This window comes from Alosa alosa, chromosome 1 (assembly GCF_017589495.1).
Source record: "Alosa alosa isolate M-15738 ecotype Scorff River chromosome 1, AALO_Geno_1.1, whole genome shotgun sequence".
NCBI classification, from domain to species: Eukaryota; Metazoa; Chordata; class Actinopteri; order Clupeiformes; family Clupeidae; genus Alosa; species Alosa alosa.
In genome coordinates this window covers 33454834-33475404 of record NC_063189.1, presented here as the reverse complement: position 1 = coordinate 33475404, position 20571 = coordinate 33454834, and the positions used below count along the sequence as shown (strand labels likewise).

The window sequence follows — 20571 nt, the reverse complement described above, 5'->3', positions numbered from 1 at the left end:
CCTTTCAGCACTGATCACCAACAGCAGCCTTCTCTACTGACGAGCTGCCTAACAAGCTTACGGGCATCAGACACAGTGTGAATGTTTTGGCCATGCGGCTGTGCTGGTGTCGGTGCATTTGTGCACTAATGGGTGGCCATGGGGCTCCCTCGCTGTAGGCTGCAGGAGTGTGGGCTCTGAGCCTGGCCGCCGCGCTGCTGCCCCCTGCGCACAGGAATCCCCCTTAATCTGCTCACAGCGTGCAGTGTGGAGAATGGGATCCAGCAGAGGAGGGCTTTACACCACTCCGCTTAATCTCTTAACACTTCCTTTAACAGCAATCCCATCAGCGCTGTGTGGGCCAGGCCTGGCAGCGCGGGTGGGAGGGCCGAGGGACCCCAGCGCAGCAGAGGGAGGGAGGGAGGGAGCCGGAGGAGGAGGGAGGTGGCCACAGCACTGGCCAACAGAAGCATGGAGACATGGACACAGTGGAAAGAGAGCAACGCCGACCGACATCAAGAGGGCTGGGCAATGGATTACAAATGAAAGACCATGTCCCTAAATCAAGATTCCTATGGCTTTGACCAAGCAGCCAAACTCCTAACAGCTTGGCCTTCTCTCCTGCCTCCTGCCTGGTCTCCCTCACCCCTGACCTGCAGGTATATGTCAGGTGTAGGCAGAGAGATGGACGGGTCCTTTCACTGCCAGTGTGCTATGCCTTCATAATTCAAACACAAACACACACACACACACACACACACACACACACACACACACACACACACACACAGGCACATGGCAAGCAAGAGATCAGAGCCAAACTGAGAGAGAGAGAGAGCTGGTGGCAGAGGTGTCCGCGTGTGTTTCTATCGACCCTTCCTGTCCGACCAAGCAGCACCAGTCAAGAGAAAAGCACCCAGCCTCCACTGCCTGCCACAGTACTGATAACCAAACCTGTGTGTGTGTGTGTGTGTGTGTGAGAGAGAGTGTGTGTGTGTGTGCACGCACACTTCTCACTCTCTTTGACACATACACATATGCAGGCATGCACACTGATACGCCCTCATGCACATTCGCATTAAACATGCACTTGCTTTCACTCTCTTCACGCACACACACACACACACACACGCACGCACGCACGCACGCACGCACGCACGCACGCACGCACGCACGCACGCACGCACGCGCGCACACACACACACACACACACCAGTAGGCCAGAGACTATGGGAACATAACAATGCCCTCTTTCCTTAAAAAACAATGTGGGTTTGTAGGGGCACCGATTAGTCCAGGACACCCTCCCAGTACAGTACAGCAGTGTATTAGCCATCACTAAGTCTCATCAGTATAGTACAGCAGTGTTTTAGCCATCACTAAGTCTCATCAGTATAGTACAGCAGTGTTTTAGCCATCACTAAGTCTCATCAGTATAGTACAGCAGTGTATTAGCCATCACTAAGTCTCATCAGTATAGTACAGCAGTGTATTAGCCATCACTAAGTCTCATCAGTATAGTACAGCAGTGTATTAGCCATCACTAAGTCTCATCAGTACCAAATGCCAATGTACAGATTTGAATAAACATCTTTAAGGCTGACATTTGACTCGCTGTATGGAAATTCTTGTAGCAGGAATGTGCATTATTAATGTATACGTAACCCTCAAAAAGCGTTCAGTGCAGCGCCCCCCTCACTGGGACTGTGGACACTCACTGAAGGGGGCCCATTCTAAGTGCCCACCGGGGGGCGCCCTGACCCAACAGTGCTCACCCTCGACCCTGGCGCACACACATGCTCAAATGAAGCTAGTAAATTACCTTCATCCCATTGTTTATTTGGCCACTTGCATGTCCTCTGCTAGCATAAGCACTGCACATATGCACATCGTTTACCCGTTCTTCGCATGCACACCCACTACACCTCTCTGCCAAGCCAACCGCAGCACACAAAGATTATCCCTATTCCTCAATTTTGGCAGGATTCAATATACCACACTATACTACATGCTGGCGTTCTATAGTCCAACTACTGAAAAACAATCATCATTTAGTGAAGGACGTGCATCACTGTATGATGTCCTTGTCTTCTCTACTTCAGCAGGTCCATTTTGCAATGAGACGGATGGAAGGATGGAAAACAAGTGCTCTGCTGATGAGACTTACAGGGGTCCTCTCTATGTATGCATCAATTCAATTGATACATGCATCTATGACAGCAGGAGAGATAATGCCAAATGGTATACTGGTCAGACATTTTAGCCACTTGCAATTCTCCAACAGGGGTTGATGCCCAGACAGAGTGAATTTTGGCAATTAACTAATACACATTTCTGACATGCTTACCTCTGTTAACCAGTCAGCAATGTTTTCGTCAACAACTTATTTTCTCATCTCAACACCAGGTTTACACTGAGTGTCTGAATAACGGAATCAGCGAGAAAAATTGCAATATGAAGGAGAGAGAGAGAGAGAGAGAGATAGAAAGAGAGAGAGAGAGAACAGCTTCATCTGTTGTGCAAAGGATTGTAAAAATCTGACTGGACAGCATGCTGAGCTGCTCTCCAAGGAGTTTCGATCAATACGAAAACACACACACACACACACACACACTTCATTGTGTGCTCATATTGCCCAAAATTTTTCAACAAAAGCTTTAAAACAGTCCCTCGCCTAATGCTTCAATATGCTTCTTGTGGCTGAAACACCTTTCCACTTGCATGCTAAATAGTCTTCTGTGGTGTCCCTGAAACTAAGACAAACTGATCATCTCTGTGGTTTCTGACAGGAAGAAGTTTGCCTTCTGCCTGTATTGCAGGCATGTCCATAAATAGCATCGTAACACAGCCGTAATAGAATGTTTATGTTAAAGTTGACTTGTATTTAGCAGATGTTTTGTCCACAGCAACACAGATTCGTGAGATCAACGAGATTCGGGATTCGATGGTCAGGCGGTCAGGCATTAAAGCTCACCGTGTCTCAATAAATATGCTGGTTTGGAAATACCCTGCAGGCACAACATATTTTAAAGGTAAATCCATATGAGGTTGTAACAGCGAGAGTAAAGGAGCTACACCAGTAGATGGCACTGTGGGACGCAAGCGCACACACACACACACACACACACACACACACTCTCTTGCATGTATGCACATGTATATGTGGGGTTTTGCTACTAGAGTGAGTCATGGCTATGCTCAGTGATGGTATAGTATGTTTTCTGTTTTCTAATGGACTCTCTCTTGCACATATGACCAGTTTTGGAAGGTGGCTCTACTAAGACTACAAATCCCATAATAATTTGGATCGTCGGGGCATCACAGCAGTCACACGTCTCCATGATGATCAACTCTCCATTCCTGATAAATGCTGGTGACAGGCCAGACACACTCATTTCTTGGTTTGTTTGCCACCTCTTCTGGTTCCTTCCTTGGTGGCCTGGTCTTGATCAACCCTGACTATGTCTCAGCCCAGTCCACACTCCATCTTTTTGGAACCTCCCCCAAGGGCTTTGTGGTTGACTCTGTGCAGCTAATAGGAGTGTGTAAGTTAAGACAGGTGCAGAGAGACGCACACTCACACACAAAAGTGTCTGTGCACACACAAAGTGGCTCCAAAGAGCCAATAGCTGAGACTGATCTGACAGAATGCCTTTTCACACCTGAGTGGGCTTGGCATGGGGCAACGGGGCCAGGAGCTCCCCTAACACAGGAGGGGACACACACACACACACACACTCATTGGATGCACATAACACAGGAGGACACACAAACACACATTCATTGGATGCACATAACACAAGAGGGGACACACACACACACACACACACACACACACACACACACACACACAACACATTCATTGGATGCACATATTATATCAGAAATACATCCACATGTACCATGCAATGACATAGACAAACAGCATACCATACAGTATGTACTTGGACAGAGAAGTAAGAACCTGTCCCTACTGTATTTCTATGACAGTGGGGGCACAGGTCACCAGCATTGTTTAGACAGAGGCACACACACCCAGGCCCTCAGTGAGAGGCACACATACCCAGGCCCAGGCCCCCAGTGAGAGAGGCACAGGGGTGCAGGCAATCCTCCTCCAGCTGTAGCGCGTGCAGCTGAAGCAGCTGGCCCATTACTCCCATTACGGCCCATTAGACGCGTCAGAACCAGGAGGCCCACACCGCTGCCCCGGTGCCACAGCTCATCCACCCCGAATTAGCGCACAAGGTCACAGTGCCAAGGCCGACTTCTATCTCTCTCTGTACCTCACACACACACACGCGTGTGTGTAAATGTGCACGTGCACACGCACACATACATACACACACACACACACACACACACACACAGGTATTGCATACTTAAGTATTTTCCAACAAAGGATGAAAGAAAACAAAATAACTCATCCCTCCACAGGGAAGAGATGACTACATGCAAAACAGACACAAGTGACAAGAGGGAAGCGACAGTAAACAAGTTCCCCCTTCTCTTACCCTCTTTTCACTACTCCCTCCATCCCTCCCTCCCTCCCTCTCTCCCTTCACTCCTCCCTTTGCCCCCAAGCCCGCATGGTAGGCTAGCAGTAACGATGTGGCCTTTTCATTAGACAGACTGGCTAATTAGTGGTTGGTGTGTGTGTGTGTGTGTGTGAGCGTGCGTGCGTGTGTCAGACTGACTGACTGCTCTGTGCTGGCAGCCCATTTCATGCTTTATCACGTTTTTTAATTGACAAACAACCTGCTCTTTTTCTCCAAGACTGAGGTCTATATTCAACCCCCCACTGTGTATGTGAGAGTGTGTGGACAGGTGGGGGTGTACACAGATGTTAGTGCGTTTCCCATGATGTTAATGCATTTACATGTTGCTGTCACACACACGCACACACACACACACAAGACCAAAAAACATCAATTACCCTCTTTCAGTCTAATCCCACTGAAAGACAATATGAACAGGCAGGTGATGTGGGCGGAAGTCAGGGGATGGCTTACTCACATTACTCAAGTCAAATGACTACAGAGTTCTTTGCCATTTCAAAAAGGTTGTGTGCACGCATACTCATACTTCAACACACACACACACATGCAAGCAAACACACATGCAAACAAACATGGTAAAGACTTACTGTGACATGGAACTGCCTCCATATCTCTGGGCAGGCCTGAGGAGAAAGAGACAAATACTGTCAGCAGACATGGCAAAAACACTTCAATTATACGATTAACTACTTCAGATCACACTCAGTCAGAAAGGGCAATGACAGGCGCAGTTCAGCATGCTGCTGCTGCTGCTATGGACAGTGGTGAGGAACCACCTCCCACACCAACCAAGAGAAACCGACAGGAGGAGAGGAGGGGAGGGGAGGGGAGGAGAGGAGAGGAGGGAGGAGAGGTAGGAATAAAGCGCAACAGTGGCCAAGGGAGCAGTCCAGGAGGAGGCATGGAATAAAGAAAGAAAGTAAATAAATAAATAAATAAATAAATAAATAAATAAGAGTGGAGAAAGAGAGAGCTACTCCATCCACACTCCCCTTTATGCTTCAAATGGATGTGTGGTGGAGAAAAAGAAAGAGAAAGGAGTGGATAAAGAGAAGCAGAAATCGGAAGAAGAGAGGAGAGACTGTGGCCAAAGCATTCGCTCTGCGTCGTTTCGACATCACAGAGAAAATTGAAAATGCCAAGGGCACTGCAGCTACACTTATTCATTCAGTTATCTAACCTATTCAATCCCAGAGGGGAATTGGGGTGTTGGAGGGGGGGGGCTGCCCATGTGCCCCTGCAGCGCTGCTCTCTGGCAGGCAGCTGAGTTTGTTTAAGGAAACATTTAAATAGTAACATCTTTAAGAATAGCATTACAGCGGCTGTCTAGCGTGGCACCCAGCTGGGGCCTGGACAGAGCCACTGGAAATTGGGATGGAATATCTGAGTGTGCTGGTGCCACATGCATTGTGGAAGAGAGCGCACTCGGACATTCTGCTGCAGCTCTGCTGTAGGAGATGAACAGCTGGATTTCTTTACACACAATGAATAAAATACATACAAAAATGCTGTGTTTACTGCTATTATCAGGCATGCTTTGAAAAATATTTCAGAAAAATGTTTTAATACATTCAATGCAATTCATTTTATTTTATTTTTTATTTATTCTATTCATTTTAATTTTATTTAACAAATTCACCTATTTATAAATATTAAAGGGAACTCCTTAACAACATCTGTCATGCATACTTATTTCATTTGTATAGGCTAAAATTACCTCAAATAATTGAAAGAATGTTTTTCCAGTTATTAGGGTTTGCTAAGGAAGTAATTGTAAAATATGTATATATATATATATATATATATATATATATATATATATATATATATATATATATATATATATATATTCCTTGACACTTCTCACAAAAAAATAAAAACGTCTATACATACATGCTGCTAAAAATAAAATACATCCATCAATATGAAGGCTAAAGCCTCAATCCAGCCAAATTTAAAAATGATTGCAAGAGCACAATAAGCACAAGTCTTCCACGGCACATTTTGGGGGTGCAAGATGTGATGACCATGAGTATCTGAATATGTTTAATATCACTTTTTTAAAATTTAAATATATAAGTAATAAGTAAATATATTTTACTTTCAATGACCTTCATAACAATCCATGGTTATTTGAAATACATGTAGAGTGAAATGTATTTTTTTTTTATAGGATTAAACTCCTTTGCTTGCAGCTGCTCTTTCAACTGAATACCTTGTAGTTGACAGAATGACTGCAGCGGAGTGTCAGCAAACTTTCTACCATCAGCCTTTTAATTCTAAATCACTCTGAAAGAGGTGCTGTCTAAAACTGGAGCAGAAGTCAGCCTTGGCAACAAAGGAGAATGCAGACATACAAAAAAATAGGACTCAGAGATGGAGAAATGTTGGGCACTGTAGGTGGCCTTAGAAAATGCATCGTAGACTAACCTCACCCTCAGTGGTGGAGCCGTAGAGCTGTCTATCAACGTTCCCCCACACTGCCCTCAACAACCTCTTGCTCTTCCTCATCTCCTCACCCACCCTCCTCATCCTCACCTCCTCAGCCAGCCTCCCTCTTGCCTGCGGTCCTCTATAGAGTTCTCTCTCAGTGCAGCACATCCCTCTCTAGCATCTCTCCCTAGTCTTCTAGCTTGTTTTCTTGTTTCTCCATTCCCCCATCAGCACCTTGCACTTCAACCCCCCCAACTCCCCAATGCTTGCATCACTTGCACCATTCTCACTATGTTTCTCTCCTGTTTATCTTACAACCTCTCAGAGGAGAGAGAGAGAGAGAGAGAGAGAGAGGGGGGTTTGGTTGTCGGAGGTGACGAGTGGAGCGTGTGTCACATTCACAGCCTGTGAAGCGTCTGTCCTAATGAGAGAGACCCAACCGCCCATGACACACACACACACACACAAAGAGAGAGAGGACAGAGACTCACAGATACATGCAGTTACTCACATCTCGGAAGTGGCCCTTCATGTTGCAACGATGGCACTGCTTGTACCAGTAGGACTGCTCCAAGCAGCTGTCGTGAGTGTGTCCTGGCAGTCCACAGTTCCTGCAGTATATGGCCGGACAATCTCTATAGAAGTGCCCGCGGTGACCACAGTGCAAACAGGAACTCAGCTTCTATACATATGCATAAGGGCGCGCACACGCACGCACACGCACACACACGCACACACACACACACAGAGATAGAGAGAGCGAGACAGAGAGAGACAGAGAGCGAGGCACTTTGAGTTTAAAATCTTTCAAATTCAAAAATAAAAACCACCAGAAATGATGTTGTTATGTCTGTGATGGGTGTAAGGCTACATGAAGTGATGTTGTTATGTCTGTGATGGGTGTAAGGCTACAGGAAATGGAACATATAGATGTAAAAGCGTTAGTATGTGCAGTGCCCTCTTACTCCACAAAATAACACTAGTGTTATTTTGAGTGTCTAAACCATCTGCACAAATGAACAATATAATTATTTAAAGTGAGCGCTTGCTAAAGTATCCCATATGTTCTCTGAACCTCCCATGATTATGTGAATGTACATAACTGAATACAAAATAAATTTGCTGTAAACAATTATCCAGTATTCAATTGTCCGTGCAGTCCTGGTACCCGTACCTGTGGTTTGGGGCAGTTCTTGGACAAGTGCCCAGCAAGGTTGCAGTTGTTGCAGATCACAGATTTCTCTGTGTAGTAGCGTCTCGCTGGCCTGGCAGCTGACCGTCGGTCTCCTGGGGTTTTGTTTGCGATCTGAGCCTGTCAACAACATAAAATACACCACAGACTTCAGTCATCGGTCCTATGTGCTCACAGTCATGTAACAGGGATGAAACTAATGTATAGGAGAGACTGTATGGCATTTCAAATCTATTATGTTTATGAACACATTACCTGTTGGTCTCTGTCTGAAATCTTCCAAGTGGTGCTATCCAGGTCATCTATGAGGAAAGGGTTAAGAGGGTCATTATGACACTAGAGTGAATGTTCTCCTGGTTAGATGTCATCACATCATCCACAGAGGCACATTTATATTGACACTCTGAAACATATCTATGACATTTAAATAATTGAATTACAACACACTGAAAAATATGATGTGAAAACCTGTAACGGGCGGCTTTATGTTCACAGGAAGACTCTCCCCCCACAGCGATATTATTTATAAATATGATACTCTCTTGAGACAGAGCAACAGTTAGGATTAAATACAGCTGTGGCCCACACAAACACACCATACAAAACATCTGCACAAAGAGTCCCCCAACAGCAATTCCCTGCATGCAAAAACTGCCACCAAAAGCAAGTGGCAAACTCAATCCAGACAGACACTTGGAACATCTGCATGACAGCACACGCATGACAAAATGAATAGAATATAGAATTTCAAGTGAAAGAAACATTGGTTAATTCAATACGAGTACAACACTACACATCAGCAAAGCTACTGACACAACATGTGGCAAGGTTTTAATACATCAAGTGATGCTCTATGATGCAACAATACATCTACACTTAGATTAAGAACCAAGGAAGAGAAGAGCAGTACTAGACTATGTGTATTTGGTGCACAGCAGCTTGGTTTAAGTACATGGAGAAGCTTGATGTGACCAGATCCTGTAGAACTGAAGATGTGCTCAGTGTTTTAGCTCTCCTTATTTTACTATGTGGTTCTCCTAGACCAGTGTTTCTGAAACATTTTCAGACGAAGAACTACTTAACCAATAAAAAAGAAACGCACAGACTACCTAGCTAAAAAAAAAAAAAAAAAAGGATTAGACCTACTTCCAACAGTATATTAGCCTACACAATAGGCCTACTCACTGAATTACCTTGCTTATTGTCTTTGCACTTTGTGTCTTTGCACTTTATTGTGTCAGAGGATACATATGATTTAAACTGGCATATCTTACATAGACAGTGTTGCAGAACTGTTTGGATTTACATACAAGTTGGTTCAATATTGCAAACAACTCATCCATATTATATTTTACCTCGCGGACCACTTGGGATAGCTTGCGGACCAACACTTTGAGAAACACTGTCCTAAACGGTCCAGACTATGGGCTGGGGCTTTGGCCTACATATTTCCACAAACACGTATAGATGCCCTGTACGCAACGACCGCTGTTCACACTGGTTTCAGCTGGTGCACTTCTTCAGTTTTTATGCTAACTAATCTCACAAGGAGCCTTTATCAGAATTTGGCAACACACACACACACACACACACACAGACACACAAAGGACAGGAAATGTTCCTTTAATCCCTGCATCGCCACACCCTAATATGGGCAAACCAATCTGTCAGTCACGGGCCACCAATCAAACAGCACAGAGGCCAACACACACAGTCACAACCACACTCCCCACCCCCAAACATACAAACAAAACACAAAGCAATCCCATATGTACCAATTTCACACACACTTGCAAATATATGCACAGTCTAACCACAATCTTATTTCTAACACCAAAATATCTAAAATGGTGTTGGTATCAGGCTTGTGCAAAATTCCAGAACTGAATTGAAACTGGCTTTTAAATTCCAATTTAATTCTTGAATTTCACTTGCATTTCAATTAAGGTAGCAAACAGGAAACAGAATTGCAATTCGAATTTTGCACAACCCTGGTTGGTATGGAACAGACAATAACTCCACAGCACAGAGAGAACTGTGCAAGACTTGGGTTTAGTGTGAACAGGTTTGGGGAAGACAGGTCTCTCTCTCTCTTCCAACAAAATGAAGGCCAGGCTACTTTTCAGCTTCCCTGTCATTTTAAAAAAGAAAATCTACTGATATGTATGTGCGGCCTATAGGCTTCTCTGAGCAACTCATCCCACAGTAGAGGAGAGAGAGAGACACAGAGAAAGACAGTTAGAGTGGAATAGAGGGAGAGGACAGAGAGACACAAAGAGAGAGAGAGAGACAGAGAGAGAGAGAGAGACAGGTAGAGTGGAAGAGGGAGAGGACAGAGAGACACAGAGAGAGAGAGAGAGAGAGAGAGAGACAGGTAGAGTGGAATAGAGGAAGAGGTCATAAGAGGAGAGAGAGACACAAAAAGAGAGAGAAAGAGAGACACAGAGAGAGAGAGAGAGAGAGAGAGACAGGTAGAGTGGAATAGAGGAAGAGGTCATAAGAGGAGAGAGAGACACAAAAGAGAGAGAGAAAAGAGAGAGAGAGAGAGAGAGAGAGAGAGAGAGAGAGAGAGACAGAGACAGATAGAGTGGAATAGAGGAAGAGGTCATAAGAGGAGAGAGAGACACAAAAAAGAGAGAGAGAGAGAGACAGAGAGAGAGAGAGAGAGAGAGAGAGAGAGAGACAGGTAGAGTGGAATAGAGGAAGAGGTCATAAGAGGAGAGAGAGACACAAAAAGAGAGAGAGAGAGAGAGAGAGAGAGAGAGAGAGAGAGAGAGAGAGAGAGAGAGAGAGAGAGACAGGTACTGTAACGTGGAATAGAGGGAGAGGACAGGAGAGGAGAGAGAGACAGGTACTGTAACGTGGAATAGAGGGAGAGGACAGGAGAGGAGACAGGATGGGGGAGGCGACAGATGCTACCTGTCCGTCTCTTAGGTACGTTAATTAAATAAGAGCCAAAGAAGGAACGGAGGGAGGTTGCATTTGTTTGTTTCTATTTGTGTGTGTGTGTGTGCGCGCACAGGGAGTTGGGATGCTCTTTAGGCTAATGTATTCCAGCTGACTAATAGTCTGAGAGAGGGAAAGCTGCTTGAGCCCGGCAACTGTCGCCAGGCCCAGAGAGAACAGAACGGATGTGTACGTGTGACTAATTAAGCATGAACATCCCCTCTCAAGGGAGCAAGGGAGAAAAGAGAGGAGAGAGAGAAATAAGGAGAAATAGAGAGAGAGAGAGAGAGAGAGAGAGAGAGAGAGAGAGAGAGAGAGATGCCAAGAAGTAGTGCCTTGTCTGCAATTGAGAAGGATGCATTTCCTATTGGCAGTTTTAATTTCCTCACCAGTACTATGATCACCCCATAAAATAAATGTACAGACACAAAACTAGAGAGGACTTGCATACACGCACACACCATTTTATTTACTCCATCACATCCACACGCTCTCATTTACACACACACACACACACACACAGACACACAAGCACAGACAGACAGACACACCCCTAGCCCTGAAGTCTCTTGGTAACCCCTAACAACACCTCTGAAGTGTAACCATGCAAGCCCTCCTGCTCCAAGTTGCGCCCAAATGCAGCTGCGTGTATGAGAGTGCGCGTGCGTGCATGTACTCCCTCTCCTCCCACACACAAAAAAACATCAAAGCCCCGTCTCTGACCCTGGGGTTTAACCAGGCATCATGGAGGTCACCCCCACATAGGTCAGGACGGGCTTCTTTTGTGCCTCTCTGTTGATTTCGTCCGTTAAAGCATCAGACATCACAATGCAAGCGGAAGGACCCTAAGTCACACTGCCCCACACACAATGCAAACTGCATCAGATTAGGACAGTCATACATAACAATAGAGACGGCTCGCGCTCTCCCTCCCTCTCTCTCTGTGTGTGAGGGGGAGAGAGAGAGAGAGACAGAGAGAGAGAGAGAGAGAGAGAGAGAGAGAGAGAGAGAGAGAGAGAGAGAGAGAGAGAAAGAGAAAGACAGGAAACCGATATAAGGCCCTCCTAAACATAATCCCTTTTCTTTAAAAGGTACCCTTTTCCGGTTTGGGAGGTTAAACACTTAAAAATATGAGCAAGTGTGTGGGCAGGAGGGGGCAGTACATTGAGAAAGTCTCCTCTATCGAGTAAATATAAACAATAAGAGTACGTACATTTACACAAACTCAAATTAAAATGCTCTATATAAATATAATTATTAGAAATATTATAATGACAACTTTTGCTGTTCTTAATTGTTTCTGTTAATTGTTGACAGGCCTAAAAAGACACATCCAAAGAGCATATTTAAAATGTACACACACACACACACACACACACACGAAGTAAGCGCACACTGTTTTGGACAGCGTGCTGGAGAGTGAGCCAGAGATGGATAGGTGTACAGGCCTATGATGGATTGGAACGCCATCTTTCATTTGTTTCATTACATGCTTTTTCTCCATGTTTGTGCCACGGCACCACAGATGACTCTGATATCTCAATTGCTCATGTCCCAGAACCTGGCAACTTCGCCTGAGCACAAGGTGCTGGACAATCTGCCATGCGATTGTGTGTGTGTGTGTGTGTGTGTGCGCTTGTACATCTCTCACTTTCTTTTGCTATAAACTCTTGTAGCCACACAAATGTGTGTGTGTGTGTGTGTGAGAATGTGTGCAGGTTTGAATGTTAAAATATTTGTGGAAATGAGTATTTCACAGTGTTTTTAAAAGTAAATATGTGTATACATGTACTTCTGTGCTTTGACAACCTAGCCATTATATCTGAAATATTAATCTGTGAAGGATTATTTTTTTTATTTATTTTTTAAAAAGGTGAATTCGACATGCTTCTGATTTGTCCAAAAGTGAAATAAATGTTCATGAGGACAAGAGAAACCTGATTATTCAAATATTCAAAACTAAAATATTCCTTGAGGTGTAACTGATAGTGTTGATACAGTAGCTAAAAGCGGTTAAATTAACAAGCATTTGTGAATTCTCTCTCTGCATCATTTCTGTGTGGTACCAATTGTGTGTGTTTTTGTCTGCAAAATGTGAGCTTGCCAGAGATTTACAACGTTCTACTTGATGGTGACTTTGACACCTAATAGCCTAGAGGAAGTTTCTTATGTGTGTGCTATGTTTTACAAAATCATTCAACAGTAAGTGAGCAATAACATTTCCTTTGATGCAGTTCATAATGGCTCTGATGGGTTTATGATTAAGGAAATAATTGTTGCTGCTGATAAGAAAAATGGCCAATCGAAGAGCAGATGTTAAAACACTGTTCGATAACCATGGCACGGCAGCTCCACATGTCTATAAACTACCTGTAGCTGCGCTGTCCTCGGACGCTGCTTGTTTTGGTATCCCTTTTGTTGTGACAACGGCATTCCTGGTGGAGCATGCTGATGGGGTCTAAGAGGAGTGTGAATTGAGACATACAGCAAAGACTTATGTTGATGCCAGGCAAACCATACTGTACCCTTCACACACACACACAACCATGCCACCCAGTAGCAGCATCATGTCAAAGTGCCAACATGGAAACGCAGCTACAGGGCACAAGGCCAAGTCCAGCTGTCAGCTGGCGTAAGTTCCACGTGGCACACAGAGGGTGCATCGCTGTGGAGATGGGCACCCCTGACCTGACAGCTCTGGGCAAAGGGGGCAGGTGGCCAAATCTGTCCATCAAAGCTGCTGTTGCTGTGGGCAATGCAGAGGGCGCCAATTACCACCCAGCGGGGGACGGCATGGTGAAGGCATGGACCAATCAGGACAGCAGAGGGAGAGAGGACCGGGGTGGGGGGGCTCACTGAGAATATTCCCAACAGGCAGACATGCGACACTCACTTCCATAGCACCAACGCCATCATCACGCTCTGATAATGCGGAGGGAAATGAACATCAATTCAGTGCAGCCAACTTACACATGCTGAATCCCTATATATCCATTAGCATTACTTGAACATTTCAGGTGTGCGTGAATCCTCACGTCAGAAGTACAAGCAGTGGGCAAATGTAAAGCTCTTTCCTACAAAAATGAATAAATAAATAAATGAATGAATTAAAAGGTATTTGGTATCCTATTATCCATGATGCAAAATGATGCACCCCAATGCTGTAAGATACCTTTAATTATGACTGCTGAAAATGAAATGTCTACTGTCTTTGGCAATGAGGTGTGTGCTTCTGATTCACATCTTTTATGTCATTCTGCATGCAGTCTGTTAACTCAGTAACAGAAATGCATTGCAATTTGAAGTTAACAGGCAACGCAACACCTGCAAGCAAAGATTCTAGAGCACTATATACTTTTTACATTTTTGTTTAAAGTTCCATTTGCATGTCAGACTATTTTTTCAGTAAACTCTTCCCATGAAGAAGCAATAAAATCATTCAACTGAACTTTCTGGAGAAATTTCATTTTGCAATGCATGTGTGAAATAATTGTCCAGATCCTTTGTTGCTCCCCAGGGGCCTTTATCTGTAAACAGGTCATAGAAATTACTTGAAGACACCACCATTGTCAAAAAATCTCCCTCTACACAGTCTCGCCTCTGTCTGCCACACCCACAGCAACACAGGCAGATATAAAACAGAAAAACACCCAGAAAAACACCCCCCCCCACCCACACCAGAAAAAAAATAATAATAAAATCGGTGGGTTGCGACTTCAATTTCATTCTGATGAATTCTTTCCTGTGGGAGCAGCGTGCTATCAGGCTTAGGGGCAGATCGAATTTTCATGATTGTTATTATTGTTATAATATGAGGGTAGATAAATAGCATCATTAATCTGCTGTGACCCCCCTTCCCACACACAGCCCCTTTGGCCTGCCACAGACAGGAGGGGCTGTAATTAGCTTGCCTTACATCTCTTACACGCACATGCGCACACTCACACACACACTCTCCTCTTAAAAAACAAATTAAAAAAAGCATATCTATGTATACAAACCATACAATAAATGCCAATGAAAGCATCACCATTGTTTAACAACAAGAACAACAACAAATAATTATTCCTGTAATAAGGGCCATTTACTGTAATGCTGTATTATCCAAGTATTAATAATTGAAATAGTGTCTGTGTGTGTGTGTGTCTGTGTGTCTGTGTGTGTGTTTGTGTGTGGGGGTGGGGGTGGGGGTGTATAGAGGGCACCTTGCTCATGTGCTGCAGCTCAACAGGGGCTGTAGCAAATTGAAAAAGTGGAATAATCCCAAGCTTTCCATCCCTCCTGCCCTCCCACAGCCAATTCAGCACCATTGGGGTAATTAAATAATAGCGTTTTAAACTTTTAATTTAGCAATCTTCCCTCCCGGCCTGTGCTGTATTCTGCCTTGCCTTTTATTCCCACTTAAAAATGAATATTATGGGATGGAGATGATACAGTTGGGAGAAGGGATTGAGGGGACAACAGAAAAGCGAACAGTCATCTATCTCCCACTCGCTCGTTCTCTTTGTCCGTCTGTCTCGCGCACGCACACACGCACACGCACGCACGCACGCACACGCACGCACACACACGCACACACACGCACACACGCTAAGTAATTACACAAATGAGATTATGCTAGATGAGGCTGGAAGAAATGATTGAAAATGGTATCTCTGTTTTAACTTATTAGAAAGACAATAGGCTTTCATCCTGCTGGCCCTCAGAGAGAGGACCAGCTATAGAGGACGTTTCAGACGTTTCCACTGCACCTCTTTCAGAAGTCTACTACATACAAATTTAATACACGCAAAGAGTGTCACGTGAAAATGCAATTAAGCCAACATCCTCCAGTCTATACTGTACAGATTAAAGTGCACAGATACAGTACTGTATGTTACGGTAGGTAGGGGAATAGTGCACAGATACAGTATGTTATGGTAGGTAGGGGAATAGTGCACAGATACAGCATGTTATAGATTACAAGAGGAGGGGATGGAAGGGACAAGAGAGGACAAACAGATGGCAGGGCTATGGGTGAAAGAGGGGCAAGAGGGAGAGAACTAACAGGGCTCTGTCTGTCTGTCTGTCTGTCTTCCTAAAGCCCTGTGTTGTGCGGCTCATCCCCAGGGCAGCCCTTGCTCTGTGTCTGTCTGTCTGTTAATTCTCTGTTATCTATCTTCCCATTCTTCTCCCTCCCTTATTTATTCATGCCATTTGCTTTCCTGCTTTTCTTCAGATAGTGGAGGAGACCTTTAGTCTCTCCGCACAGACCTAGGACTGCTAACAGTGACCTGGTACAATAAAAACATCATATGTGAATACCCCAGATTTAAAGAAATAACCAAAAAAAATAGAAAATCCCCCTAAATGGCTGAAAAACACATCTCATTTAATTTCAGTCCAACTCTCCTTTTATGCGTCTGTCTTTGACAGGTAATAAAACTCAGAGCAGAGACCCTCTGACAGGCCCATTTGAATGTGGATTTAATAACATAACTATAGATTGACTTGAGCCAGTTTGTCAATGTCTGCTCTCGACCCACCCAATGCGTTTTTACTACCCCCATCCCCCCCCCACCCCCTTTCTCCACATCCTCAGTCTTTGTGCCGGATCAGAGGGCCACCCTAAGCCTAGCTCCCTGCTTCTGGCTGGCAGGCCAAATATTTCTCCCCTCCTGCAACTGTAAGCATTCCTCTCGCCACACCACATGCCACCTCACCCCTGTACCAAAGGTGCTGTATGATTTTGATCTGACTGTGTTTGAATAATGACCACTTCATCCACTTCACAGTTTGGTCTGTTTTTATTTTCTAATATTAAGTCAACCTGTGTGCTTTTGAGAGGACCTTAATGATTGAATGCCAACCGTTTGTGAAGCTGATTTTTTTTAATGCGATTGAATGAGTGTTCAGTGTAAGGTTCACATAATAAATATAAGAGATTTTTTTTTAATATCATATGTTATTTTACCATTCATGATGTCATGTTCTAACGGCCTTGTTTGAAAAATACTATGTGGTTTGGTTTTGCTGGACAATAGACTTGGACTGAACTGAGTTGAGTTCATTAGTTACATAATTGAGTCAATTAAATAAGATCCAATTAACTAAGAGCGATGACATACGATAGACGAAAATGCTTCAATTATGCTATTTCTAACAAGATACACCAATACATGGCTTAGAAACTTCAGTCATGCTGGGGCAGAAACAAAGATCATGGTTAATATTCACAGGGCAAATATATGATTCCAGAGTCCATTCTTGAGCTTAGCTAAAGACTGACAGGTCATTCCTTCAGGCCAGTGTATTAAGCGAGGATGAGGACGCAGCAGCGGGGCTGCTGGAGGAGCCTCCGAGGTGGACTCCACGAGGTGCATACATCGCTCTCACGTCACATGCCCTTCCCTCGCACTTCCATCAGCCTGAAAATCCTATTACACACCACCGTGCCCACAAATTGAATTAGCGTGTTTATATGAACAACAGGGTTTTTTTAATACACCTTTAGAGTTTGCCTAATGCCTCTGTATTTGAATATAGTCACTTATGGTAAAGCTTTTCTAGTGAAAAAAAAAATCCATTACCTACTTCAGCCATGAATACCTATGCTCTGCCACTAGCTAGGATTACCTTTCATCTCACTTGCTCCTCTCGTAATTTGTCTCTTCCCTCTCCTCTCTTGCCTTCCCTCACTATGCTGCCACCACAAATTGAAAAGAAAAAGGGAGAGGTCTAGAGAATTCCAGAAAAGAGTAGGGAGGGGAGAGCAGATTTTAGATTAGTGGCTAATGCTGAATAAATATGGGGAGCTTTAGCCGGCAGTCGGTCACGCTCGGCACACGGTAAACAGCCTCCATTTTCCTCAACCGCCCCGACCCAACGGGTATCTAAGCCAACCGGCACCGGACAAACCAATTACTATTGATCAGTTCCCACTTCCAGACGACAAGCAGTCCAACGCTACAGAGAGCAGACGCACAGGACTGAGGCCACTGCTTTTGTCCGAGCTTCTTTAAGACTGCGCTAAAGGAACACAAAGACCTGTGCTTAGGTGGGCTGGACAAGACTGGAAAAAGTTGCCGATCCGCAGAGAATAAAGTGTTGACTGAAATCTTACCGTGTTTCCAAATCAATCAACCAATTTCTCTCCTGTTATTTGAAAACTGTTAAAGATTACAATACAGTTTAGCATACAAAAAGTTAACTTCCACAATATACTTAAAAAGAAACCAATATAGCAGTCATAACATGTATGGCTTTAAGCTAAACATTGCAAATGCAATTCACATTTCAGTGTTCAGAATAGTGCAACCGAAATTTGAAGAGGATTTTCCAGAGGTGTCCTCAGCAATGCAGAATTAGTTCTGTTCCATCATTGCATGGTATAGTGACTCATTATATATGCTAAAAGGGGATTATACATATTGAGATAGAGAACTAGTTTATTTGGGTCTAGACAACCTAAGGATTTTCTCCACAATGACAATAAAATGTATTAAGTCTTCTCGCTCTAGGCAGTCTATTTTTTGAGCATTATTTTCACAACAGAACCTGAAAAAACTGACTAAATTTAAGCAGAAATCGCTACCTACATGCTCTGAAATCCAACTTGTCCCTCCAAGTCTGTTTGACTCATTTTGAGATATCAGCCAAAACCGCCAGGGATTTCCATGTTTTTCTGAGCTAGGAGAAGATACTTGAAGGGTTCAAAAATCCATAAGGATAAAAGGGGAATCTTTTCGTCCTCATTGCTGGGGGATTAGGTATTTGCTTTCTCACCCAATCTCTTCATTTTAAATGAAGGTAAGGCTACAAAATGCAGAGTCGCTCTGAATGTAGCTTGTGATGATAGTAAAGAAATAAAGTTGACACACAATATAAACCACTATACCCAATGAAATGAAGAAATTAAATCACCTGAGATTTAAATATTTGCATTTGCTAAAGTCCAGCTGTGTGAATTGATGGTCGGCGAGACAAACTAAGCCTACACTGTACATGCCAGCTGGCACTTCATGAACACCTGCAGGAACACATGAAACATGTAATTCAGTAGGAGAGTCTACACGCTGTTAAAGGAGAAACATTAGCACCTAAAGGTCACCTACAGTATACAAAGATGCCTCTATCCCCTTAATCCCTAAAATAATAAAGAAATATGCCAAACACTGATAGAAGATGCTCTATAGCCAAATTGTGGCATTGGGTGTCTGTTAGAATGGGAATAAAAACAAAATTATTTTTTTTATGTATATTTATGTCTTTATACAACACTGTGGTAGTCGCATCAGTAGTAGTATCCAATGAATATTTTAAGTTTACTATTAGCCTGAGTTTGCTTTCAGATTAACTAATTAGATGTGAGTTAGTGTGAGTTAGTGCTTGCCCAAAGTCAAGTTAATCTTGATGGTATTTAGCAGACGTCTTTATCCAAAGCAACGTACAACATTAGAATAACTGCAGTACATAAGTCTAACTTTATTTTTAAAGCACTGAACATTTCCGAGCATTTCAATAGTGATTTATCATTGCATAACGTGGCCGAGATAGGACAAGCTCAAGAGGAAAATCTTGTCTTGAAAATATATTTTCTGTCTCACAAGAATATCAGCCTGACCTATTTCTCCAAAACCCCTCTTAAAAAAAAGAAATAAAGGGGCAAAAGATTAGACTGAGAAGACAATTTATTTTTTCAGTATTTTGAGATCTTATGCTGAACTTTAATTAGACTTGGGCTAAGACAAGATGAGGACTATTTTTCAAGAGACGACTTTAAGAAAGACAAGAGAATGGCTAAAATGGCACGTTTACTGATGTAAAACTGAGCTCAATGATGTCTAGGAGAAATAGGCTAGACAAAGGAGATATCTTATTTCGATTTTTCCTTTCCTCTTGGATGGCCCTAATATAGGTTTAGACTTAGTTGACCAGGACTAGGTCCACTGTGGTATATGGTACAATGGCCAACCAGACCATATTCTATATCATTAATTTATTAAGTACATGTTAAATGTCACAAACAAGCTCATTGTGCCAGACAACTTCATGGGATGTTCAGGATGTGGAGGGACAATATGGTTTTGTTTGAGACATGCGTAAAACAAATAACAACAAAAAGGTTTCATTGGATATAATGTATTGATTTTGTGTTGTTTTTAATATCAGCTTGATGCTCCCTGGCTATGTGCATGCGAAAAGAACACTTATGTTCATACCTAGCCTTCAGTAGATCATCAAGCTAGGACAACTGCATAGTCTAGTGCAGCCAGAGGATGTGCATTAACCCTCCAAAAGGGTCAAAGGATGATTAATCTACGAGACCCTGTACAATTGTTTATTTGAATTAGTAAATTATTTAAAACACTGGACAAACCAAAAATAAATAAGCATACCAAAACGCTTCCTCAATCAAATGCAGCAATCTTTGCTTTCCAGCATCACACTCAGCACCAATAACAGTTAATATGATGCATACATGTG

At 43.4% G+C, this 20571-nt stretch overlaps 1 protein-coding gene across 3 annotated transcripts in view; it reads right to left on the bottom strand.

Annotated features, from left to right (window-relative positions):
- The window catches only part of zcchc7 (zinc finger, CCHC domain containing 7), a 58936-nt gene that overhangs the window by 8004 nt on the left and 30361 nt on the right, over nucleotides 1–20571 (bottom strand). For all 3 annotated transcript variants that reach the window (XM_048243709.1, XM_048243726.1, XM_048243718.1), the window contains exons 3-6: nucleotides 8416–8462; nucleotides 8143–8280; nucleotides 7480–7650; nucleotides 5123–5158 (exon numbers count right to left, since the gene is read on the bottom strand). In XM_048243709.1, the coding sequence (XP_048099666.1) occupies nucleotides 5123–5158; nucleotides 7480–7650; nucleotides 8143–8280; nucleotides 8416–8462 (392 nt within the window). The remainder of the gene's footprint in view (nucleotides 1–5122; nucleotides 5159–7479; nucleotides 7651–8142; nucleotides 8281–8415; nucleotides 8463–20571) is intronic.